We start from the raw sequence: 22161 nt of genomic DNA on the forward strand, positions 1-22161 counted from the left end.
AACCATCCTGAATATCCAGCTTTAGAGAAGTCAGTTACGGTTATTTCACCTCGCTGAACTGTTAGCCATCCAGAATGAGACATATGAGGAACACTTGGGATTTTAAAATACAAAAATATTACAAAACAGAGCCTAGAAACAAACTTGCATGTATTTTTATGGGTAAAAATAGGTACATATACAGAGCAGTTTAGAACATGGAAAAAAAGATTTTGCTCTGTAGGTCACATAAGCAATGTGTACTAATACAGATGACAAAACCCTGGAGAAGCAAGGGCAGCCAGGTTTAATACGGCAGAAGGGCAGTGTACTAAGATGTACTAAGTCTAGGGGCTGAGAAACAGGTGCTTCATCGCCTCACGTGATTCCCTACTGGTGGGCCCTCCGGGGTGACCTCTGAGTGGCCAAGCAACCGGCCGACTGTTCCCACACCTACGGGTGCCCATCAGGCCAAACCTTGGCAGCCTGAGCGCCCCCTGCGGACGTCCCACCCACTGCAGGTCAGCACGGTAGCCCGGAAGGCTGGGGCCTCTCTTCCACCCAGCTCTGTGCTTCCCATCTGCCCACAGCCTCTTAGTTCACTTCAAACACAGCTACTACAACACATTTTATTTCACTGGAAAAATCTGTAGGAAGAACCAAATGTGGTTCCTGTGAAGAAACATTTAGCACAGCTTAAATAAAAGTGAAGAGAAGAGGGAGGGGAGGAGGGCCCTGCCTGTGCTAGTTCCGCCACCACCTCACTCTGGGGCCCCACGGGATGAAATCCCCGGTGTCCAGGGAGTCCCTGCTCGGCCCTCTCGGAAGGCCCTGAGAGCACCTGTGGTGTCTGCGAGCTGCTGTGGCCCTTAGCAGAAACGTACGGGTACACAGAAAGCAGACGAGGCCGCACTGGTGTTTTCAGCTAGTCACACACAGGCAGGAACACTTCAACTAGGAAGTAAAATATATATAATTTATCAAAAAATAGTTCTAATATATAGAAAAAACATTTCAATCCTCTGAGGCCTCTGCCCCTTATTTACATTCACAAAGCCACTGAGCAAACCCAGGACTCACGAGGGACAGTGAGGCAGGGCCTCCCTGGTGGGGCATTTCAGCAGCCTACTGCCTAAGTAGACGTAAAAAGAGAAGTTAAAGGAATAGCACAGACTTTTTTCACTTGCTCTTTTTGTAAGAGGATGAGGGGAATCACTGCAGGTGAAACAAGCCAGACGTCATCCGGGGTCAGTTTCGATTCTGAACAAACCCCAAAACAGACCTTTGAAAACCTGGACCAATGTCCTGGGTCCTTGAGAACTAGTGTGAGCGAGTGGCTGATGTGAGTGCTTTGTTGCCATGGAACCAATGTGGCTTGTATTCTTTTTTCATTTCCTTTCCCTCAAAATCCAGGTGGATACGGTATTGGGTGAGGAAAGTACAAAATAATCGAGGTGAAGGGGAGGGTCGTACGGAGAGGATTCTACACCAGCTTCTTGGCCTCAAAGAAGCTTTTGAGGTGACGCATCTGCCAGATTCCAGTGAGGATGAGAATGACCGTCTGAGCGATTGACCACCACAGGACCCTCTGGTTGGTGCTCTCGCTGGTGAGACGGAAGCGCTCTTCACGATACTGTGTAGGACAACAGGCCGGGATTAAACGTGCAGGACAGATGGTCCCCGCTCTTGTGAGGCCCTTCCCTGCTGTGTGAAATTCAGCTTCAGGACCAAATGCCTCCTGAGACGCTGCCTCGGATTCCGTGGGGAATGCCCCAGGAGAGTGCCGCCCGCCCCTCCACAACCAGCTCTGCCAGGCTGGGAGCGGTGCTCAATACACTTCAGTCTGCAAAGCTTGGAAGCAGCCGGGTACACGGACACCCTCCACCCCATTCTCTGAACAGTTGAGCTCCCAAGCGGGAAAGGCCTTAAACAGAAACTTCCAGGGGGCATGGCAGGCACAAAGGTCATCTGCCACATCCGAGTACGGTCATACGCATGCTTACCCTCTGGTAATCCTGCTCCTTCTGGATCTGTTCCACCTGATCAAGCAGCTGGCGGGCTCGGAGCTGGAGCTCTGTCAGCTTGTCCCTGGCAGCGATCTCGGGGTAGTTGTTGGCGTGCTCCCCAACCTGGATGTCCAGGTGCACACGCTACAAAGACACGGGGTGGAGCCCCGAAGCCCCAAAGTTGGAAACCCTCGGATTTTCCGTTAGAGGTTGGGGAACCTATTCTCGTCCCTAGCAGTGAGACAGAAATGCGACACCTATCTCTGATTGTGACTGTGTCCCAAAGTGTCCCAAATGACGGTGGCCGTTAGGTCAGAACTCGGCAGAATCAGGGGAAAGATTCTGAGCTCTGGCCAAAGAGGCAATCCTCTTACCAGTCTGCCGCCAGCGAAGAGAGCCATCCTGGTGGAGTTCGAGTGCAGGCAGATCTGATGGTCACCGGGTGTGTGGGAGGTGAAGGTGAAGCGGCCCTCGGAGCCGTACTGCCGGGACAGCACCACCTGCAACAGGACACACCGTGACAGCCCCCACCTGCACGCTGCCCTGTCCTCGGAGCCCTGCACGGCCCAGAGAAGTCGGGGGAAGCGTGGCCTCGTGGAGGCTGCAGAGCGTCTGTGCCACAGCCCGAGCACGACCAGCGGTGGCCCTACCTTGCCTTCAGGGTCCTTCACCTCCACATGCATGCCCAGGCCGGGGGTCGAGGGCAGGAAGACCTCCTTCTGCTTGTCCCACATCTGGGTGCGGTAGTTCCCTGCGGAGCAGACACAGCCGTCACGACCCGCCTGCTCCGGCCGGCTCCCACACTCCGCGGGGCGCCGTGGCCGCGTCTCGGGGACACACAAGGCCCTGTCCTCCCTCGCCCCGCCTGACCGATGACCATGGTCTCGTCGGGGATCTCCTCAATGAAGCAGCGCTTCTCGGTTTCCCCGATGTGGAAGTAGAGCCCTCGGGCGCCGGCTGCGCACAGCGCGAGCAGCAGCAGCGCCGGTCGTCCCATCGCCCGCCGCCACCCGCCCCGACACCTGCCAACGCGCGCCCTCCGCCCGTCGCGCATGCGCGCGCCTGCGCCCCAGTCCGGCCGACGCCACAGAGCCGAGCGCAGAGCGCGCATGCGCCATGACGCTCGCGCTGCGTCCGTCTGGCTCTGCGGCTCGCCCAGGCCGAGAGGAGAGTACGTATGCGAAGGACTCCGGGTCGCTTTGCGGGAGACGATACTTTGTCCGACACCTACCTGCGCGCCTCCTCCCCCGCCCCCCTGCGCGCATGCGCAAGCCTGCGCTCGGCTTCCAGGATAGGCTGCATAGCCGGGCTCGGGGCGATTGTGTGGCGATGAGCTCGTTCCCCGCTCCTCCGCGGGCGGGAAGTGGTAGGGATCTCGTGCTGGAGACGGGGCGTGGGGTCGTGGGGTCCCGCGCGGGGGAAGGAACGTGGGGGCGTGGGGTCCAGCGCGGGGGACAGGGCGGAGACACATGGGGTCCCATCCAAGGGATGGGGCGTGCGGAAGGGACGTGGGGAGGAGGGGCCCCAGGCGGGGAAGGGAGCGTGGGGGCGTCGGGCCCAGCACTTGGGAAGGAGCCTGGAGAGGAGGGTTCCCGTGCGGAAGGCGGGCGGGAGCTGCCCGAGCTGGTGGGGCTGTGTCACTCGGAATGGTGACCGCCATGCGTGATCTCTGACCCAGCTGTTGTGCTGGAATTTCCTGACCCTTGCGTGGGAGGGACTCACTGGGTGCGGGGCGGGAGGTTGCCAGGTACCGCACTGATGGTAAAGGAGATGTGGTGGGCGTGGCACGGGGACTAATGAGGAAAAGGGTCCCTTCCTCAAGTTTTTACTAGACTCTGCAAGGCGAAGCGTGTGGTCGAGTCCGTCTTATTTTGTCCTCGCAGGCCCCGCGGTTTTCTACCAGCCAGTCAGACTGAACTACTCACTGTGTCCTAGGTGAGGGATGAGGACTGGGGGCCCTCCGGGAGGTGCAGCGTGCCTATGCTGAGAGCCGTCCTTGCAGAAAAGCGCTGTAGCGGGGCTCTGGGTGCTCTGGGCATGGCTGGTGTTGCGTGTGCTGCGGTGTGTGCTGTAAGTTCTGATTCTGAGCCAACACAGGTATCCTGGGGGATCAAAGAAAGTCATTTAAAAGGGAAGCTTCCCCAGTAGTTCTGTGTGAGGACCGAAAGCCTCTGTTTAAAGCCCTCTTCTTCAGAAACTGAAACTGGGGTTTGGCATGAAACTCCCTGATTTTTAAATACAGGCATTTAGCTCACGTCCTTCTAATGGAATGGACAATAAATAAGCTTCGGCCACCTTCTGCGGTCTGATCCCAGTTCTGATCTGAGCGATAGGCTTGGGTTAACTGACTCGACGCGCGCGCTGTTGCAGCCCCTCCACCCCCGCTTCCGTTGCACTAAGCGCTGCAAAATGAGACTGAAAATCTGGGCTAAAAAAAAAAAATCGGAGGGCGGGAATGAGGGAAACAGAATGAGTAGGGTCATGGGTGTATTTGCCTCTCCTAGTTACAACACCCCCTTCTCTGGGACGAAGGAAGACGAACACCAAGCCAGGACATTGTTACTGGGCATAGAACCACAGCAGAGCTTGGTTGAAAACCTTAAATTTTTTATAAAGAGAATTTCCAAACACACGTAAAGAGGGAATAGTTACAATGAACTTTGATATACTCATCACCCACCTTCAACAAAAATCAGTTTCTTGCCTGCCTTGTTTCATTTCTTTGGCGTGTTTTCCCTGAAGTATATGAAACGGTGTCCAGAAATGATGTATGTCCAGAAAAAAAAAATACATCATTTCACCTAAAAATACTTGTGTCTCTAATAGACAAGGACTTTTTAAAAATACCATTTCCACATCCAACAAAATTAAACAGTTTTACTGTTAATGTTGTCTAACAGCATATGTTCAGTTTCTCCTCTTTGTCTCAAAAAACTTCAGAATGCTTAATCAGGGTCCAAACAAGGTAAAGTCAAGCCATTCAGGGACACAGCTCCTCAATCTGTTTGTTGTTGATGCTGATGGTGCAATTTCCTACTGAGGCACCCAGATCACCCAACCAGTAGAATCCACGTTCCAGACTGGGGGTTTGTATCTTAACATGTCACTAAAGATGTATCTCTTGGTCACTGCTGTATCCTGTACACCATTAGATCCACAACCAGGGAGGATTTGCAGTAAAACTAAATGTGTCTGCATACATTACAATCATTACCCCTTTTTAATGTTCGGATCATCCCATAAGATGTCCAAGTGCTCTGCGCCCTTTTAACACAATTAGTCTTTACTGACTCCCTTGCTTTCCACTTTGCACACTGCCTGCCCTACACACAAAATCTGCCATTTGGGGGTGCCTGGGTGGCTCACTCAGTTGGGCATCTGCCATTGGCTCAGGTCATGATCCTGGGGGCCTTGCTAGGGCTCCCTGGTCGGTGGGGAGTCTGCTTCTCCCTCTGCCCCTTTCCCTGCTCAAGCTCTCTCCCTGAATTCGTTCTAATAAATAAATAATATCTTTTTAAAAAGTCTGCTGTTTACCTTAAGGATCTTGATTCACTTTGGTGAGAAATGGTATTCATGGTTCTAATTTTGTTGTTTTTTTTCTTCAAGAGGACCCTAAAATTTGTCCTAATTGATGGGTAATCTTAAAGAGATTGCATTACTCACAGGAAAAAACTTAGGTTAGGTAATTGAAATCCCCAGGCCTGAAAACTTTTCCCCTCAAAGATGGTGGGCAATTTCTGCCAAAGTTACCTAAGCCAGCTGCCCCTTCATTCAGCCAATATCTATGAGCAGCTACTGTGCTGGTGTTTTAAACCCTGGGGACACAATGGTGAACAAAACACAAAAGTCCTTGTCCTCATGGGTTTATTTTGGTTATCACCTTTTGGTTATCGCACACTCTATAGCATGCCAGAGGGAGAAGGTGTCAAGGAGAAAAATTAAGCAGGGAAGAGGTTAGGGAATGTAGTGGGTTGAACAGTGCCCCCACCAAAGACAAAGGATCGACATTGAAATCCCTGGAACCCGTGAATGTGACCTGCCTTGGGGTCCTCTCAAATGTAATTAAGGACCTGATGTGATAATCCTGGATTGTCCTGGACCCTAAATCCAGTGACCAGGGTCTTTACAAGAGACACAGAGACACCACACACCCACAGAGTGGCTGCTGTAAAAAGCAAATAGAAAATAACTATCAGTGAGCATGTGGAGAAATCAGAACCTCGGGAGCTGTGGGTGGCATCATAAATGGTGCAACCACTTTGGAAAATAACATGGAGGCACCTCGAGAAATTAGAACTACCATATGACCCAATCATTCCACAGCCTGGTAGAGCTCTAAAAATCTGAAGACAGGACCTCGAAAAGACACTTGCATGCCCACGTTTACAGAAGCACTGTGCACAGCGGCCAAGAACGGAAGCACCCAAATGTCTATCAATGGATGAACAGAAAAGAAATCAAAAGGGGCACAAACACACCACTGCATACCACTTAGCCTTGAAAAGGAAGTAAATCCCACACCAAGCCACAGCACGGATGAACCCTGAGGTCAGCATGCTAAGGGAAATACGCCTGTCATGAAAAACAAATAGTGCATGACTCCACTTACAAACAAGAGGGTATCTAAAGCAGCCAAATTCGTAGAGACAGTAAGGTGGTGCTGAAGGAGGGGGGTTGTCTAATGGATACAGAGTTTCCGATCTGTATGATGAAAACAGTTCTGGAGAACTGTCCCACGAGGTGCCTGTCACCGAACTGTGTAGGCTTGAAAGAGCGAGCTGCACGGATAAAAGGATTCACCACGCAGCCAGAGCCAGACACTGCAGCCACAAACCAGGAATGCCTGGATCAGCCAGAAACTGGGAGACACACAAGACCATCTCTCCCAGAGTCTCTGGAGGGAACACGACTTAGCTGACATCTGGATTTTGGACTTCTACTCTTGAGATGTGTAAGAGAATAAATTTCTGTTGCCTTCACCCATCCTGTTGGTTAATTTGTTATGGAGACCAATACAGGGAAGGTCTGGTTACAAGTGGGGTGGGGTAGAGCGCAGTGGCCAAAGAAGGCTCATCAAGAAGGTGTCCTGTGAGAGAGGTCCTGGAGGGCAGGTCACATGGCTACCTGAAGAGCTGTTATGAGTTGGACAAGGTCAAGGAGGCCAGTGTAGCAAGAGGCACAAGCATGGGAGGGAAGCAGGAGGAAATGAGGTCCTAACTGGGGGCAGGAGAGTTGGGTGGGCCTCTTAGGGCACTTTAAGGACCTTGGCAAATGAGTGAGAACCCCTTAGGGGATTCTGAATGAGGAATGATGTCTGACTCAGATTTTATTTTATTTTTTATTATTTATTTATTTTTAAAAGATTGTATTTATTTATTTGACAGACAGAGATCACAAATAGGCAGAAAGGCAGGCAGAGAGAGAGAGAGAGAGAAAGAAAAGAGAGGAAGCAGGCTCCCCACCAAGCAGAAAGCCCGATGCAGGGCTCGATCCCAGGACCCTGGGATCATGACCTGAGTCGAAGGCCGAGGCTTTAACCCACTGAGCCACCCAGGTGCCCCCTGACTCAGATTTTAAAATCCGGATCCTGTCCAGGCAGCGGATAACCATGTAAAAGAACAGGAACACCGGAGGATCAACGGATCAGAATGCTGTTCTAGGGCGCCTGGGTGATTCAGTGGTTAAGCTGCTGCCTTTGGCTCAGGTCATGATCTCAGAGTCCTGGGATGGAGTCCCGCATTGGGCTCTCTGCTCAGCAGGGAGCCTGCTTCCCTCTCTCTCTCTCTGCCTGCCTCTCCGACTACTTGTGATCTCTCTCTGTCAAATAAATAAATAAAATCTTAAAAAAAAAAAAAAAAAAGAATGCTGTTCTAAGTAACGTGCAGCCTAAATCAGGTCTTTTGTCCCATCTTGCAGTTCACAGGAAATTCAGAAGTTCAAGTACGCCATGAGGAAATAACAAGGCAAATCCAGAATATGGAGCAGTTGGCTCCTACCTCCCAAACACTGAAGTCAAAAAGAAAAACAAGTGTGGGGAAATGTACTTGAAAACTGAGCTGGCAAGAAAGGACCAGAGGTGTGCGGTACTACACAAGGCATGTAGCCGCCCCTGGGTCTCCATGTGCTAGAACTGATGTGGGAAACAAAGGCAGAAGAAAAATTATTAAATTTCCTGACTACCTACAGCCCACTGACAAGTCCTTGAAACAGGCAGAGTGACCTTCCTCTAGGGACTCAACTGCCTCAGTGCTGACACTTTTCTAAGGGCAAAAGGCAACCTTAGATCTAACCCCCAGAATCCTGTAAAGTCTACTGTAACGTATAAAAATTCCTTTGGAAACTTCCCTTTATCTCTAAACCCAAGATACGTGTTAGCAATCATCCCCCAAGCATATGACCCACAGACGTGTATCTGAAGGGTCTCATGACTACGGTTTTATTAGATGGTAATAAAGACCTTTTCCTAACAATAACTAGATGTTCAAGGTCCTGGAAACCTTGCTTCTAAATTCCTTGGGAGACTCACGCTGTCCCTAACCCCCTCCCAACTTGAAAGTAATGGGTTACTTCTGACCCCACTGCAGCTCTTTCCACCCACGGGTCCTCTCCCTTGCTTTAATAAAATCACCTTTGGCATCAAAGACATCTCAAGAATTCTTTCTTGGCCATTGGCTTCAAACACTAACAGTCTTTCCTACATCAGAATGACTGCAAACACCCGTGTCACGCACCCCTCCCACCGCCGAGTCTGCACGCTCTGCTCCTCCCGGGGAGGCGGAAGGCATTCCCTTCCATGGGAATCTGGCCTGGCCCTGTGGCTTGCTCAGCCCAATTCAGGGCAGTGCAGGGAGGTTGCACGGACCCCCACTTTCCCTCCCTGGGAACCTGGCAGACATGAGGCTCGGTTACAGGAAGATATCCAGCATGCATTACTAAGTTAAGAAAGCAAGTGTGCAATAGCTGGAAAACGTCAGCGATTACTTAGAGTAACGCGAGTATTCGGCAGTATGGCTGTACTGGCTAAAATAAATAATTCTTTCCTGGTTGCTACACGGCCGTGCCCCACGTACCTGGATTCCCTCCATCTCTGCTGTCTACCCCACCTGACTGCCCCTGAATCCAACGAACAGAGTTGCTGCCAGCAGGGATGGGATCTGGCAAGCCAGCAGATAATGAAGTGGATGGTAACAGGGGGCCAGGAAAACTTTGCAAAGCAGACCCTGTAATACACTACTGATTTCTGAGCTATGTGAATATGGCCCCTATTTCATAACATAGACTTCAAACCCTGAAGCAGTGCTTCCACCATTCTGTTTTCAGGATTCCAGTGGCTGTCAATTGCTAGCTTATTGGTTTGTCCTAGAATGTCAGCTCCATGACAACACAGATCCTGCCCATCTTCCGGGTTTGCCTCTACCCCTAGAACCTCACCCCAAACTGGTATAAACATTCTTGAATGAAAGCAGAATGTACAGTTGATGAAAATGCACACTGAGCAAAAGCCGTATGATGCAGTGAAGGCAGTGTGCGGAAGAAAACGTACAGCTGCCAATGTCTACATTAAAGCAGAAGAAAAAGAGCAAATCAGTCACCTACACATCAAAGTGTACTTTGAGAAACTAAAAAGGAATCAAAAAAGAATAGCAAACTAAACCCAAAACCAGAGGAAGGAAAGAACAATGAAGATTTAAATAGAGATAAATAAAACAGACTAGAAAAACAATAGTTCATGGAAGCAAAAGTTGGTTCTTTGAAAAGATCAACAGCACTGATAAATCTGCAGTTCGGTTGACAAAGGAAAAAAGAGAGAAGACATAAATCACTAACATCAAAGATGGGAGATAGAGACACTACCACTGACTTTACAGAAATAAAAAGGGCAAGAAAGCACTCTGACCTGCACACCAGCAAGTACGGTAACTTAGATGAAATCCCTAAAAACACACAGGAGTACCCAAAGCAAAAGGCTCAGGACCAGATGCTTTACTGTTGAATTCTACAAACGTTTACAGATTTATCACCAATCCTACTTAACTCCCCTGACGAACTAAGAAGGAGGGAACACTTCCTAATTCATTCTATGAGGCCAGTATCACACTGATACTAAAGCCAGACAAAAGTTATCACAATGAAAGAAAGCTAGACCAGGGGCGCCTGGGTGGCTCAGTGGGTTAAGTGTCTGCTCAGGTCATCATCTCAGAGTCCTGGGATCCAGCCCCACATAGAGCTCTCCCGCTCAGCAGGAAGCCTTCTTCTCCCACCCTATCTGCTTGCCTCTCTGCCTACTTGTGATTGATCTCTCTGTCAAATAAATAAATAAAATCTTAAAAAAAAAGAAAGAAAACTAGACCAATTTCACTTATGAATATAGATGAAAAAAACCTCAACAAAATACTAGCAAATCCAAGAGCACATTAAGAGGATTGTACATCATGGCCAGGGAGGATTTGTCCCATGCACGCAAGCATGGTTCGACAGAAGAAAATCAATGGAATCACATTAATAAAATCACATTAATAAAATGGAAGGGAGAAAAATACATGATTACCTCAGCTGATAAAGAAATGGCACTTAACAAAATCAGACACCGTTTCACCATCAAAAACACTCAGAAAACAAGAAATAGAAGGGGACTTCCTCAACATGATAAAGAGCACCTACAAAAATCCCACGGCAAACATCAGACTCAGAAGTGAGAGGCTGAAGTTTTCCCCTAAAATCAGGTACAGGCCAAGGAGGCCCATGTCCACTCCTGCCATTCAAGACTGTCCCAGAAGTTCCAGCCAGATCAATTAGACAAGAAACAGAAGGCATCCAAACTGAAAAGGGAGAAAAACTATATTCGCACATGATATAATCCCATATATGAAAGAAAATCCCAAAGAATTTAAGAGAAAGCTGCCAGGCCTAATAAATGAAATCAGAGGGGGCACCTGGCTCAGTCGGTTAAGTGGCTGCGTTCAGGTGAGGTCATGATCGCAGGGTCCTGGAATCAAGCCCCACGTTGGGCTCCCTGTTCAGTGGGGAGTCTGCTTCTCCCTCTCCCTGCTCCTCCCCCTGCTTGTGCGCTCCCTCTGTGTGTGAAATAAATAAATTTAAAAAAAAAAAGGATTCGGTGAAGTTACAGGGCCCGGTATTAGTACACAAAAAACCAATATACCAGGAATAAACAGTCAGGAAAAGAAATTAAGAAAGCAATTCCGCCTACAGATGCTTCCCAAAACACTCCATTAATAACTTTACCAAGGCTCATGGCTTGTACATGGAAAAGTAAGAAGTAAGAAGAATGGTAAAGGAAACTAAAGAAGACACAAATAAAGGGCAAGGTATCCTCGGACTGGAAGACCTGATATAGTTAGGATGTCAACACTACCCAGAGCGGTCTACTGATTCAACACAGTCCCTATCAAAATTCTAACGCTGCCTATTTTTTTTTTTTTTCAAAATTGGAAAAGCTAGTCCTTAAATTCATACGGAATTACAAGGGGTCCCAAACAGCCAAAACAATGTTGAAAAAGAAACAAAGTTGGAGAACTCACACACATTTATGGATTTCAAAACTTACTACAGAGCTACAGTGATCAAAACAGTGTGGTACTGGCATAAAGCCATATAGACCAACAGACTAGAATTGAGAGTCCAGAAATAAACCCAACATACGTGGTGAACTGAATTTCAAAGAGGATGCCAGGTCCGCTTGGTCAGGGAAGAATCATTTCCTCCAGAGATGGCACGGGGACGACTGGAATTCTACAAGCAAAAGATGATGGCGAGGCCCTACCACACACCAAATGCCAAAACTAACTCTAAATAGATAAACAACCTAAGTATAAAGGCGAAGACCAGCCAACAGACACATGAAAAGATGCTCAACATCACTGATCCAGGCATTTCGAGTCAACACCACCATGAGATGCCCTTTCACACCTGTCAAGTTAGCCATCATCACCAAGTCAATGAACAGGTGTTGGCAAGGAGAAAGGGAAACCCTCATGCTCTGTTGGTGGGAATGCAAGTTGGTGCAGCCGCTGCGGAAAACAGTGTGCAAGTTCCTAAAAATATTAAAAACAGAACTACCCTATGATCCAGCAATTCTGGGAATTTATCCAAAGAAAGCAAAACACCAATCTGAAGAGATATAGGCACCCCTTACATTCATTGCAACATTATTCACAACAGCCGAGATACAGAAGCAACTGAAGTGTCCACAGAGAGATGAGCAGATAAAGATGACATGGGACCCACCAGTGGTGTGCACACATGCGCGTGCGTGTGCACACACACACACACACAAAGGAATATTATTAAATTATAAAAAGAATGAGATCCTGGGGCGCCTGGGTGGCTCAGTGGGTTAAAGCCTCTGCCCTCGGCTCAGGTCATGATCCCAGGGTCCTGGGATCGAGCTCCACATCGGGCTCTCTACTCAGCGGGGAGCCTGCTTCCCCCTCTCTGCCTGCCTCTCTGCCTACTTGTGATCTCTGCCTACCAAATAAATAAATAAAATCTTTTTAAAAAGAATAAAAGGGCAGCATTTTTTCCTTATGCACATTTTACCACAGTTTATTTAAAAATGAGGCGTTAAAGGGGTGCCTGGGTAGCTCAGGTGGTTAAGTATCTGACTCTTGACTTTGGCTCAGGTCCCTGATCCTAGGGTCCTGCACGCATCCTGGTGTTGGCTTAGGATTCTCTCTCCCTTGATCCCTTCCCCCCAAGATAAATAAAATCTAAAATTTAAAAAGGGGGGGTAATAAAAGCATCCTGAGGTTTGGTCTCTGGACCCTTACCCCCGCGCCTGTCCAACTCCGCTCTTAGGAGCACTTAAGCTCCTGCTCAAAACAAACAACAAAAGCCCACCCCACCCCGCCGCAGCCCTTCCTTCCAACTCGGCTCCAAGTCCACGCCGCATCCGCGAGGGGTGGCATAGGGCTCGCCCGGAATCCCGGCCCACACTCAGATATCTGGGTCCTTGACGGAGCTCTGTGGGTCAGCGAGCTGGCCTGGGTCACCCAGTGGCCTACGCCGTGTCACAGAACACAGTCGTTGCCTTCGAGACTTGGGGACATTTAAGGAAAAGGCGGCGGCGCGGCCCAGCGTCTCCCGGACGTCGGTCACCGGACACCGCCCTCCCGCTCCCAGCCTCGAAGCGCTACGGTCTGTTGCAAAAGCTCCTCATCGTGGCCGTGAACGCGGCACCCGCCCTCGCTGGAAGCACCGCAGATTAGCTGTCGGGTCTCAGGAAGACGGAGCAGCTCCGGGACTGCCCGCCGGGCGGCCAGTCATAACCGGGCCACGGAGAGGGCGCAGCCGCAAACGTGGCCAGCGGCGCCCAGTCCCCACGGGGCCTCCCACGGCCGCCCCGGCGTCCTCGCACAGCGCTCTTCCTCGGGGAAGCGGCCTCTAAAAGCCGCCGCCCGCGCAGTCGGGGCGCGCAGGGCAGCGTCCAGCGCCAGCTCGCGGCCCCGCCGCCCGTGCGAGACCCCGGCGTCCGCGACGGCCTCCAGACGCACTCGCCCTGCGCTGAGGCCTGGGGTCCGACCGGCTTCTTCCGCTCCGGCCACGCGGGTCGGGTCCGCCGAGCACCTCGCCGGCGACACCAACCGCCAAGCGCAGAAACCCTGCGCGCCCCATCCCGCCAACCCAGCCGGCTCACGGCGGACAACAATGACCCGCCTCCGCACCGCCGGCGCGGCTCTATGACGCAAGGCCACGCCCACAAGGCAGGGCGGGCCTTTTCCCTCAGGGCGGGACTGCGTGCTGACGCCACACGCCGGGGCGGGGTCAAGAGTTTGGTGCCCCGGAGTGGGGTGTCGGCGCCTCATTCGGGTGGAGCTGAGCCGGGGACAGGTAAGCGCGTACTGCCGCCGGGCCTGGCCCGGTTTGGGAAGACCCGCGCCCTCGGGCAGGAGGCTGGGGTTGCGGCATAGGGCGAGGGCGCCGCGCCCTCGTTGTCGCTGGCGCCGCGGTGACAGGGAGTGAAGCCGGATGGAGCAGGGCTGACGGAGGGAGGTGGGTGGGACATGGCTTGACGGACGGGTTTGACAGCCAATGGTACGGCGAGCGCCGCCTGACGGGCGGAGATTGGCGGGTGCGGGCGCGCGCGGACGTCGCGGGGGGCGCGCAGCGGCGAGCTATTGGCTGTGGCGGGCTTGGGGCGGGCGGCTGGACGGATGTGAGGGAACGGGCGCCGCGGCCGGGGTGACCCCCAAGGTCGAGGAGGCGTCACGAGGGAGCCGCCCGGCGCTGTCCTCTGCCGGGTCGGAAGGGTGGCGCGCCCTTGATGGAGCGGTTGCGGACTGCGGGCCGCAGGCCGTGCTCCACCCGCGCCTACCGGGGCTGCGCGCCTGGGGAGACGCCCTTGCGCGGACCTCCCAAAGCACCCCGTGCGCAGTGCTCCTCCGGACCCAGCACTCCGCCTATCCGTCCTCCCTGCGCTCCCAGAGGGACGCCTTTGAGAGGACCGCCCCCAGCACCCTGTGCATCCAGTACCCCTCGGGACTGGGTACCCCGCCTTACCCGTCCTCCCTGCACTCCTGCGGGGACGCCCTTGACTGGACCGCCCCCAGCACCCAGTGGGTTCAGTACTCCAGAGTCAGCAGCCCGCATGCCCATCCTCCCTGCACTCCTTGGGGGACGCTCTTGAGCGGACCCCCCGCAGGACCTCTCTAGACCGAATAGCCCATCTCCCCATTCTTCTCCCTGCACTCCTGGGGCGACGCCCCTGAGCGTTGTTAAATCTCCCCAGCACCCTGTACGCCTCCGGACTCCGCACCCGGCCTTACCCATCTTTCTTGAGCTTCTGGGGAGACACCCTTGAGTGGACCGCCCTGCGGTCCCCGTGTACTCCCTACTCCTTTCGGACTCGGCACCCCGCTTTGCCCATCCTCCTCCCCGTGCTGGGGGGCACGGCCTTGGCAGACCACCCTGCAGCACCCCACCCTGCTGGTCGCTCTTCGGAGGCCCGGTGGCCCAGTGCAGGCGAAGCGCCTTCTTGGGGTGGTATCCTAGTCATGCACCTCTTTGCTCCGTGGAGCTGCCGGTGCGAGGTGTGAGCTGTGTGTGAGACTCAGAAGAAAACTGAGTTTGCAGAACGGAAGAGATATGACTCCTGGGCCCAAGGGGTGACCTCTGAGTGGCGTTCCCCTGTGCCTTGTTCTGTGGTCCTGGACTGTGGAGCCGGGCTTCCAGGCCCGCTACTCTGAGCGGCCTCAGGACATGTGTCCTGGAATGGATCCTGGTTTGCACAGTGGCAGGAGCTGTCACAGTCAAACCTCATTGTTTTCGCGCAGGCACGTTTCATACGAAAACACGCAGTACTCCTCTAGCTTTGCAGAGTGGACGAGGACTGGATCTGGGAAAGCTGGAGCAAGATCGGAGTTTCTTGATGATTGAGAGCACATTCCAGATTTCAGGGTTTTTTTTTTCCTTTGCAGCGCTTTTGAGATACAGTTCGTGTGCCGTATCATTCACTCACTTAAAATACACAATTAAATGATTTGTCTTGTGTTTGGTTACGCAGCCATACCACAGTTTAGTTGCTTTCAAAAACTAATGTCAGAACCATGAATTTCTGTGGGTTTCATTTAAATTTGCAGAGTTTATTAAATACCAAACATTGTATTTATTGTATGTCTGTCACACCTACACGTACATATAAGATCTGCTTCTAACTGATCGCACTCCCCACTGCCCCATTTGAAGAAAAAATACTGTGCTCTCTACCTTTTGAACTTTTAGATAGTTTTTTTTAAATTTGGGGATAACTGCCATTATTGAGACTTATTTTGATAACTCTGCGTATAAATATGTCATATGTAGTTACAGCAAATTGTACGGAGAGATGCCGGTGTCCCTTTGCCTAGTTTCCTCAATTGCTAACATTTTGCAGAAACTAGAGTATGTTATCACAACCAGGTACTGGCATTGAGAATAGCCAAGATGCAGAACATTTCCCTCCATGCAAGGAGCCCTCCTCTTGCCTTCGTAGCCACCTTCTTTCCTCCTGCCTCCATCTCCTTAGCTCCTGGCAGCCACTAATCTCTCCATTTCTATGAGTTTGGCAAATGAAGCATGTTATATAAAGAGAATCATAAGGCATGTAACCTTTTGGGATTGGCGTTTTGCACTCCTCAGTTCTCTGACAATGAATGCAGCCTGCTGCCTTCATTTAGCTCCTTTTTATGCCTCCAGGTCTTGGATGCAACCCCATTAAAGGACATCTGAGTTGTTTCCATTCTTCAGCTGTTATGAATAAGGCTCCTAGAAGCATTCATATGCAGGTTTTTATGTGAACGTAAGTTTTTGTCTTTCTGGGATAGATGCCTAGGAGTGCAGTTACGACATCATGTGGTGGTTGCGTGTCCAGTACTTTAAGAAATAGCCAGACTTTTCCATAGTGGCTGTGCCATTTTACCTTCCCACTAGTAACGTATTTGACTAGTAACTTTCTCCACATTCTCCCCAGCACTCGTGGTGTCGTTGTTTTGTTTAGTTTTGTTTTTGCCATTCTAGTAGCTATGTAGTGGTGTGTCCTTGTGGTTCCAGTTTGCATTTCCCTGACGGCTGCTGACACTGAACACATTTTCATGTGCTTATCTGCCATCTGTGGTTTTGAGTGTATTTCTCTGAATACCCTTTTCCATGGTTGTCTGGATATTACGTTATACGAATGTGATTTCTCATAGTCCATAGGTGTCACCTTTATATCAGTTTGAGGGAAGTGTAGAACCCGTACCTCCATTTACATCTCTTTACTCTCCCTCATTTAAAATGCCCTTATGTATTACCTCTGTGCACGTTTACAACCACATCAGACAGTTGCAATTTTTGTTTGATCTGTCACCCATAATGAGAAGAGTCAAGAGACGGAAATTCTATTTACCCGTGTGTTCTTTTCACGATGTTGAGGGATTCCTTGTTTCGTCACTTCATTTCTGGTCGGAGAATTTCACTTAGTCGTTTGTTCCAAGGCAGGTCTGCTGGTGGCATAGTCTCTTCGTTTTCCTTCATCCTTTTATTCCTCAGGAGTGTTTCGTTGGAGGTAGGATTCTGGGTTCACAGTGATTGTCCTGCCCTTAAGCAGTGTCGTGCCACTTTCTCTTGGCCTCCTCAGTTACTGGTGAGAGAGCTGCTCTTCAAGTTGTAGTTTTCAGTTTCGATTTTGATATGTCTTGCAGTGGATTTCTTTGTTTATTCTTTTGAGGTTCACTAAGCTCAAATCTGTAGGGTTTTGTCATTATTATTTTGAACACTTTTTCAGCCCCTCCATCTTTCTTCTCTTGAGATTCTGTTGACATTTCCATGCCATCAGTAGTAGACGGCATTCACGTTCATCATGAAGTCCGTGTTATGGTCCCACATGTCCCTGAGGCCCTGTTCATTTTTCTTTAAGTGTCTATTCCCTGTTGTTCAACTTGAGTAAATTTTTGGTTGTCTTTGTTCACTGAGTTTTTTCTATCCTTTAAAATCTGTAGCTTACCCCATCATTTTAAAAAATTTTGATGGTTGTATTTTTTCAGCTCTAAATTTCCATTTGGTTCCTCTTCGTATCCTTCATTTCTTTGTTGGGGCTTTTAATTTTTGTTTTGTTTTAGTTTTGTTTGTAAGCATGTTCATAGTTACTCAAAGAAGCGTTTTGAAGCTGGCTCTCTTAAACTTTTTGGTAAATAATTCTAACATTTCTATTTTCTTGGTGTCTATAGATTGTCTTTTTGGGGGTTTTGGTTGAGATCATCCTGGTTCTTGATGTGGCGAGGTGATCTTTGGTTATGTCTTGGACGTTTGGCGTGTGACATTTTGAGACTTGAATCTTAAATGTCTGAACACAGAGAACGGGTTTCTGCTGACACCGCTGCAGGTCCGTGGGTGCTGCCTGGTTGCTACTGGGCAGGGGTGGAATGGAATGTAGGCTCCCCACCCAGCCTCCCTGGTATCTGTGGGGAGGGATTCCTTGTTATTGCTGTGTGGGTGTAAGTTCCCCATTAAGCCTTTGTGATTTAACCCTGCCTGGGAAGGGCAGGGTGCTGCCCTGTTACTGCTGGGCACAGGTGGAATGCAGGCTTCTTTCTGGCCTCCGCTGCCCTCATGGGGGTCACCTGGTGGAGATGGAAGTCCTGGATCTTCTCTGACACCACCCGCTGGGATCGAAGTGGGCACAGTGTTTTCTGTAGGGCTGGCTGCAGGCTGCAGTAGAGCAATAATTGTCTACAAGTGTTCTCTCCTGCTCTGCAGTGCTTTCGTGGTCCTTTGGCCACAGGGAGCAGGCTTCATTCGCAGCTTTTTCCAAGTCATTTGGCATTTCTGGGTTGCCAGCTTCCTCAGCACCCAGTCTGGGATGTATGAAGCAGAAAGAAAATTGAGGACTTGATGCTATGTCTTTTTGGGGCCCCAGATCCCTTCCCAGGCGGCCTCCTCCTTTCCACCTTGCAGAGTCTTATGTTTTGTTTGGTTTAAATATAACATTTTATTTCTCTTTAGCTGCATTTAGTGAGAAACTGAAGTTCTATATGTGTCCTCCTTTGTTTTTTTTTTTTTTTTAAGATTTTTATTTATTTATTTGATAGAGATCACAAATAGATGGAGAGAGAGAGAGAGGCAGGCAGAGAGAGAGAGAGAGAGAGAGGGAAGCAGGCTCCCCTCTGAGCAGAGAGCCTGATGTGGGACTCGATCCCAGGACCCTGAGATCATGACCCGAGCCGAAGGCAGCGGCTTAACCCACTGAGCCACCCAGGTGCCCCTGTTTTTGTTTTTAAGATTTATTTACTTCAGCAGGGAGGGGCAGAGGGAGGGGAGGAGAGAAACCCAAGCAGACGCCATGCTGAGTGCAGAGCCTGATGTGGGGCTTGATCTCATGACCCTGAGATCAGGACCTGCGTGAAAACCAAGAGTTGGATGCTTAACTGACTATGCCACCCAGGCACCCACTGTATGTGTCTTTAAATTTTTAATAAATAGTGACAAATGGCTTTGTTTTCCACTAATACCTAATATTTTATCATATAATTTATTTATTAATACTTAATAATTTGCCACCACCCTTGAAGAATGCCCGTCCAGCTATACCCCAGATTACCGCATAGCGGCGGTCTGAGTGAGGACAGGTCAGCTTCCAGACCCACGCACTGAAGCTTGTGGGGAGCTCCGACTTGGGCAGTGGGAGCCCCTCTCAGTGATCGGTCAGTGACCCGCTCCACGTTAATTTGTGGTTAGGTTTACCTTGGGAACTTAAGCTTTTTAAGAGTTTTCACTAGTTGGTCTTTTTTTTTCCTGCTGGTGAGCAGTAATTCTGTAGTCCTAGAATGCTCTCAGAGTGTGACTGTGCTCTCACGTTCAGACCATATTGCAAAAAGCAGTGGGCAGGACTAGGAGTGATGGCTGCCTTGATTTTCTGGCAAAGGAGCCTGAACGCAGAGCCAGTGGTGTGTTTGATGCTTGCACAGCAAGCTGGAGTCCCTTTGCCTGTATGCTCTGCAGGCTTGACCGTCATTGCCACCTAGCAATGGCGCAATGCCTCTGCAGTTCGAAAGTGATTGTCACTACCTCCCTGTCCTTCCGTGCGTGCTTGGTGAGGCGTCACAAGTGAAACACATGGAATTCTTGGAGATTTTCCGCCAGGCCGGGCCGAATTTCTATCTGTGCCCCCTGTGCGCACATCCGTGCATCACTGCCCGAGTGCGGGAAGCGTCGTCCGGAAAGGAACAGCTGCGGGCATGGGGCAGACACGGTCTTCTTGACTCATCGCGAACATCTCAATGAGTTTGAAGCCATAAAAGAAAAAGAAAAAGAAAAAATGTCTTCAAGATCAGTTGTTGTGCTTTTTAAGTGGTGGTCGGGCAAGATGCATGGGTAACAGTCCCTTAACGGTGCAGGCTCTTTTCCTCAGACCCATTTCCCGAGGAGCCGCCTTGCTGTCTTGGCTGGACCTTGTCTCTGCCCCGCCTCTGCCCTGCCAGTGTGGCTTTGTGACTTTGATAGAGTTAAGATCAGTTTATCTCTGCATTCTGTGCATGGGGAGGTAGCCTTGGGGAACGCATTGTGTCCGCCAGGGGAAGGTCCAGGCATGATAAAGGCCTGCTCTGGGTCAGCATGCGGTTGCATAAGGGCTGTATAGGGAATCCTTAGTCAGATATTTTCCCTTCGTTTTTGCTTAAGTGTTCTTTTTCCCGAAGGCACAGGTCTCTACCTGCATCTGGACGTTACTGAGTCACAAATGCTGTCATTTTGTGGTCTTTACTCAGACCCGTAGATCCACTCACGTTTCTCCTTAGACGTGGTGTTTTTTCCTTACGCAGCACATACAGTTCACCCACTGACGTTTCACAGTTGGGCGTTTCCCAGTACATTGGGAGGTCGTGCTGACAGTGGCCTGACCTAGCTGTAGAGCGCCTCCCTCCCCCTCCAAAGAAGACCCACACCCATTAGCGGGCAGGTGTCCCCTCTGCCCTCACGCCGTGTAGCCACCAGCAGGTTCTCTGTCCATCCTGAACGCTTCACGTGAGTGAACTCATATAACCTGTTGTTTCTCGTGGCCGACTTTCTTCACAGAAGGCTCTCGAGGCTCATCTGTGTCACAGCATCGTCTTCCACCCCACCCCTTCTTACTGCCAGCAGCTGTTGCGTTGCTGGCCGTACCCCCTTCCATCAGTTGGTGGGCATTTGGGTTGGTACCGTGTTCTGGCAGCTCTGAATGATGCCGCTGTGAACATCCACACAGACGGGTTTGTATACACACGTTTATTTCTCTTGCTTGGTACCTGGGAGCGAAGTGCTGAGTCACGCGGTAGCCCTGTGTGTGACTTCCTGAAGACCTGCCACACTGCATTCCAGGCAGCTGTGCCAGCTGTGTTCCCACCAGCCGTGGGCAAGGACGCCCGTTCCTCTGCGTCCTCCACGACGCCTGTTTTCTCTTGGATCGTGTCTCGTCTAGTGGGTGTCAAGTGGTATCTAGAGTTTTAATTTGAAGTTCCCGAATGAATAATGATTTTAACCATCTTTTAATGTGTGTGTTGGCTGTTTGTGGATCTTCTTTGGAGAGACATTTACTCCTGTCCTGTGCTGGTCGTTTGATGTGGTTACTTTCTTCTTTACTGTTGAATGGTAAGAGATTATACATGTATTCCATGTATAATCATGTGACTTGTAAATGTTTCTTCCTATTTCATGTTTGTATTTTCTGTTTCTCGATGGTATCTGTGATGACGTACAAAGATTTTGATATCACTGCGCTCCAATTTATCTGTTATTTGTTCGCTTATATTTTTGGTTTCCTAACTAGGAACCCATTACCTGACTTAGGGCCACAAAGGCTTACTCCACTGTAACTTGGAAGTTATGAGATTCCAAGAGTCTTACAGTTCTTCAGCTCTTACATTCAGGTCTTTGATCCATTTTGAATTAATTTTCTATATGGTGTGAGATAGGGTCTAATTTTATGCTCTTTTTTTGTGGAACTCTGGTTGTCCCATCACCATCTGTTGAAAGGACTACTTTTTGGCATCTTTGTCAAATAAAAATCTTCATCCAAACCAAAGTCAGAACATTTGGACTTTTGAAAACTCACAGTTTTCATGAACGTGTATGAACAATTGAGTGTCCCTACCAAATAATGCTCTATTCTTTTTTTTTTTTTTTTTTTTTTTTTAAAGATTTTATTTATTTATTTGACAGAGAGAAATCACAAGTAGATGGAGAGGCAGGCAGAGAGAGAGAGGGAAGCAGGCTCCCTGCTGAGCAGAGAGCCCGATGTGGGGCTCGATCCCAGGACCCTGGGATCACGACCCGAGCCGAAGGCAGCGGCTTAACCCACTGAGCCACCCAGGCGCCCCATGATGCTCTATTCTTACAGGGACTTCGGGGGACTCCAGAATTAGAAAGACAGAATCTGGTTCTTCCAAAATCTGGAATGTAAACCCAGTGTCTGCTCAGGTCCATCTAATCGTGGGCGTCCTTGGGTGGAGCCATCCACTGGGGAGCAGTCTTTCTGATGAGTCATGTTAAGGGGCTTTGACGGTGGCCCTGTATCCCCGTGACTGGGCAGCCCTGAGCCGTGTGTTGGATTCAGTGACTGCAGACAGCAGCGAGATAACACGGGCTGTTTGCAGCATCGTGTGGAAAGGACTGCCTTTGGCAGAACCGAAGGAATGAGTGGTTTTGTGGTTGTCAGTGTGGTACTTGTGTC

At 50.1% G+C, this 22161-nt stretch overlaps 2 protein-coding genes across 5 annotated transcripts in view; one reads left to right on the forward strand and one right to left on the reverse strand.

The window, feature by feature from the left end:
- Positions 1 to 132: 132 nt before the first annotated feature.
- TMED4 (transmembrane p24 trafficking protein 4) lies at positions 133 to 3038 on the reverse strand. Its single transcript, XM_059397128.1, has 5 exons — positions 2856 to 3038; positions 2636 to 2736; positions 2360 to 2485; positions 1983 to 2129; positions 133 to 1612 (listed from the first exon to the last, which is right to left on the reverse strand). The coding sequence occupies exons 1-5, from the start codon at positions 2980 to 2982 to the stop codon at positions 1463 to 1465; spliced, it is 651 nt and encodes a 216-aa protein (XP_059253111.1). The 5' UTR covers positions 2983 to 3038; the 3' UTR covers positions 133 to 1462.
- Positions 3039 to 13747: 10709 nt separating this feature from the next.
- OGDH (oxoglutarate dehydrogenase) overlaps positions 13748 to 22161 on the forward strand; it is a 53373-nt gene continuing 44959 nt past the window's right edge. For all 4 annotated transcript variants that reach the window (XM_059397123.1, XM_059397125.1, XM_059397122.1 and 1 more), the window contains exon 1: positions 13748 to 13832. The gene's annotated coding sequence lies outside the window, so the exon portion shown is untranslated. The remainder of the gene's footprint in view (positions 13833 to 22161) is intronic.

The sequence above is a fragment of the Mustela nigripes genome, chromosome 4 (assembly GCF_022355385.1).
Source record: "Mustela nigripes isolate SB6536 chromosome 4, MUSNIG.SB6536, whole genome shotgun sequence".
Taxonomy (NCBI): Eukaryota; Metazoa; Chordata; class Mammalia; order Carnivora; family Mustelidae; genus Mustela; species Mustela nigripes.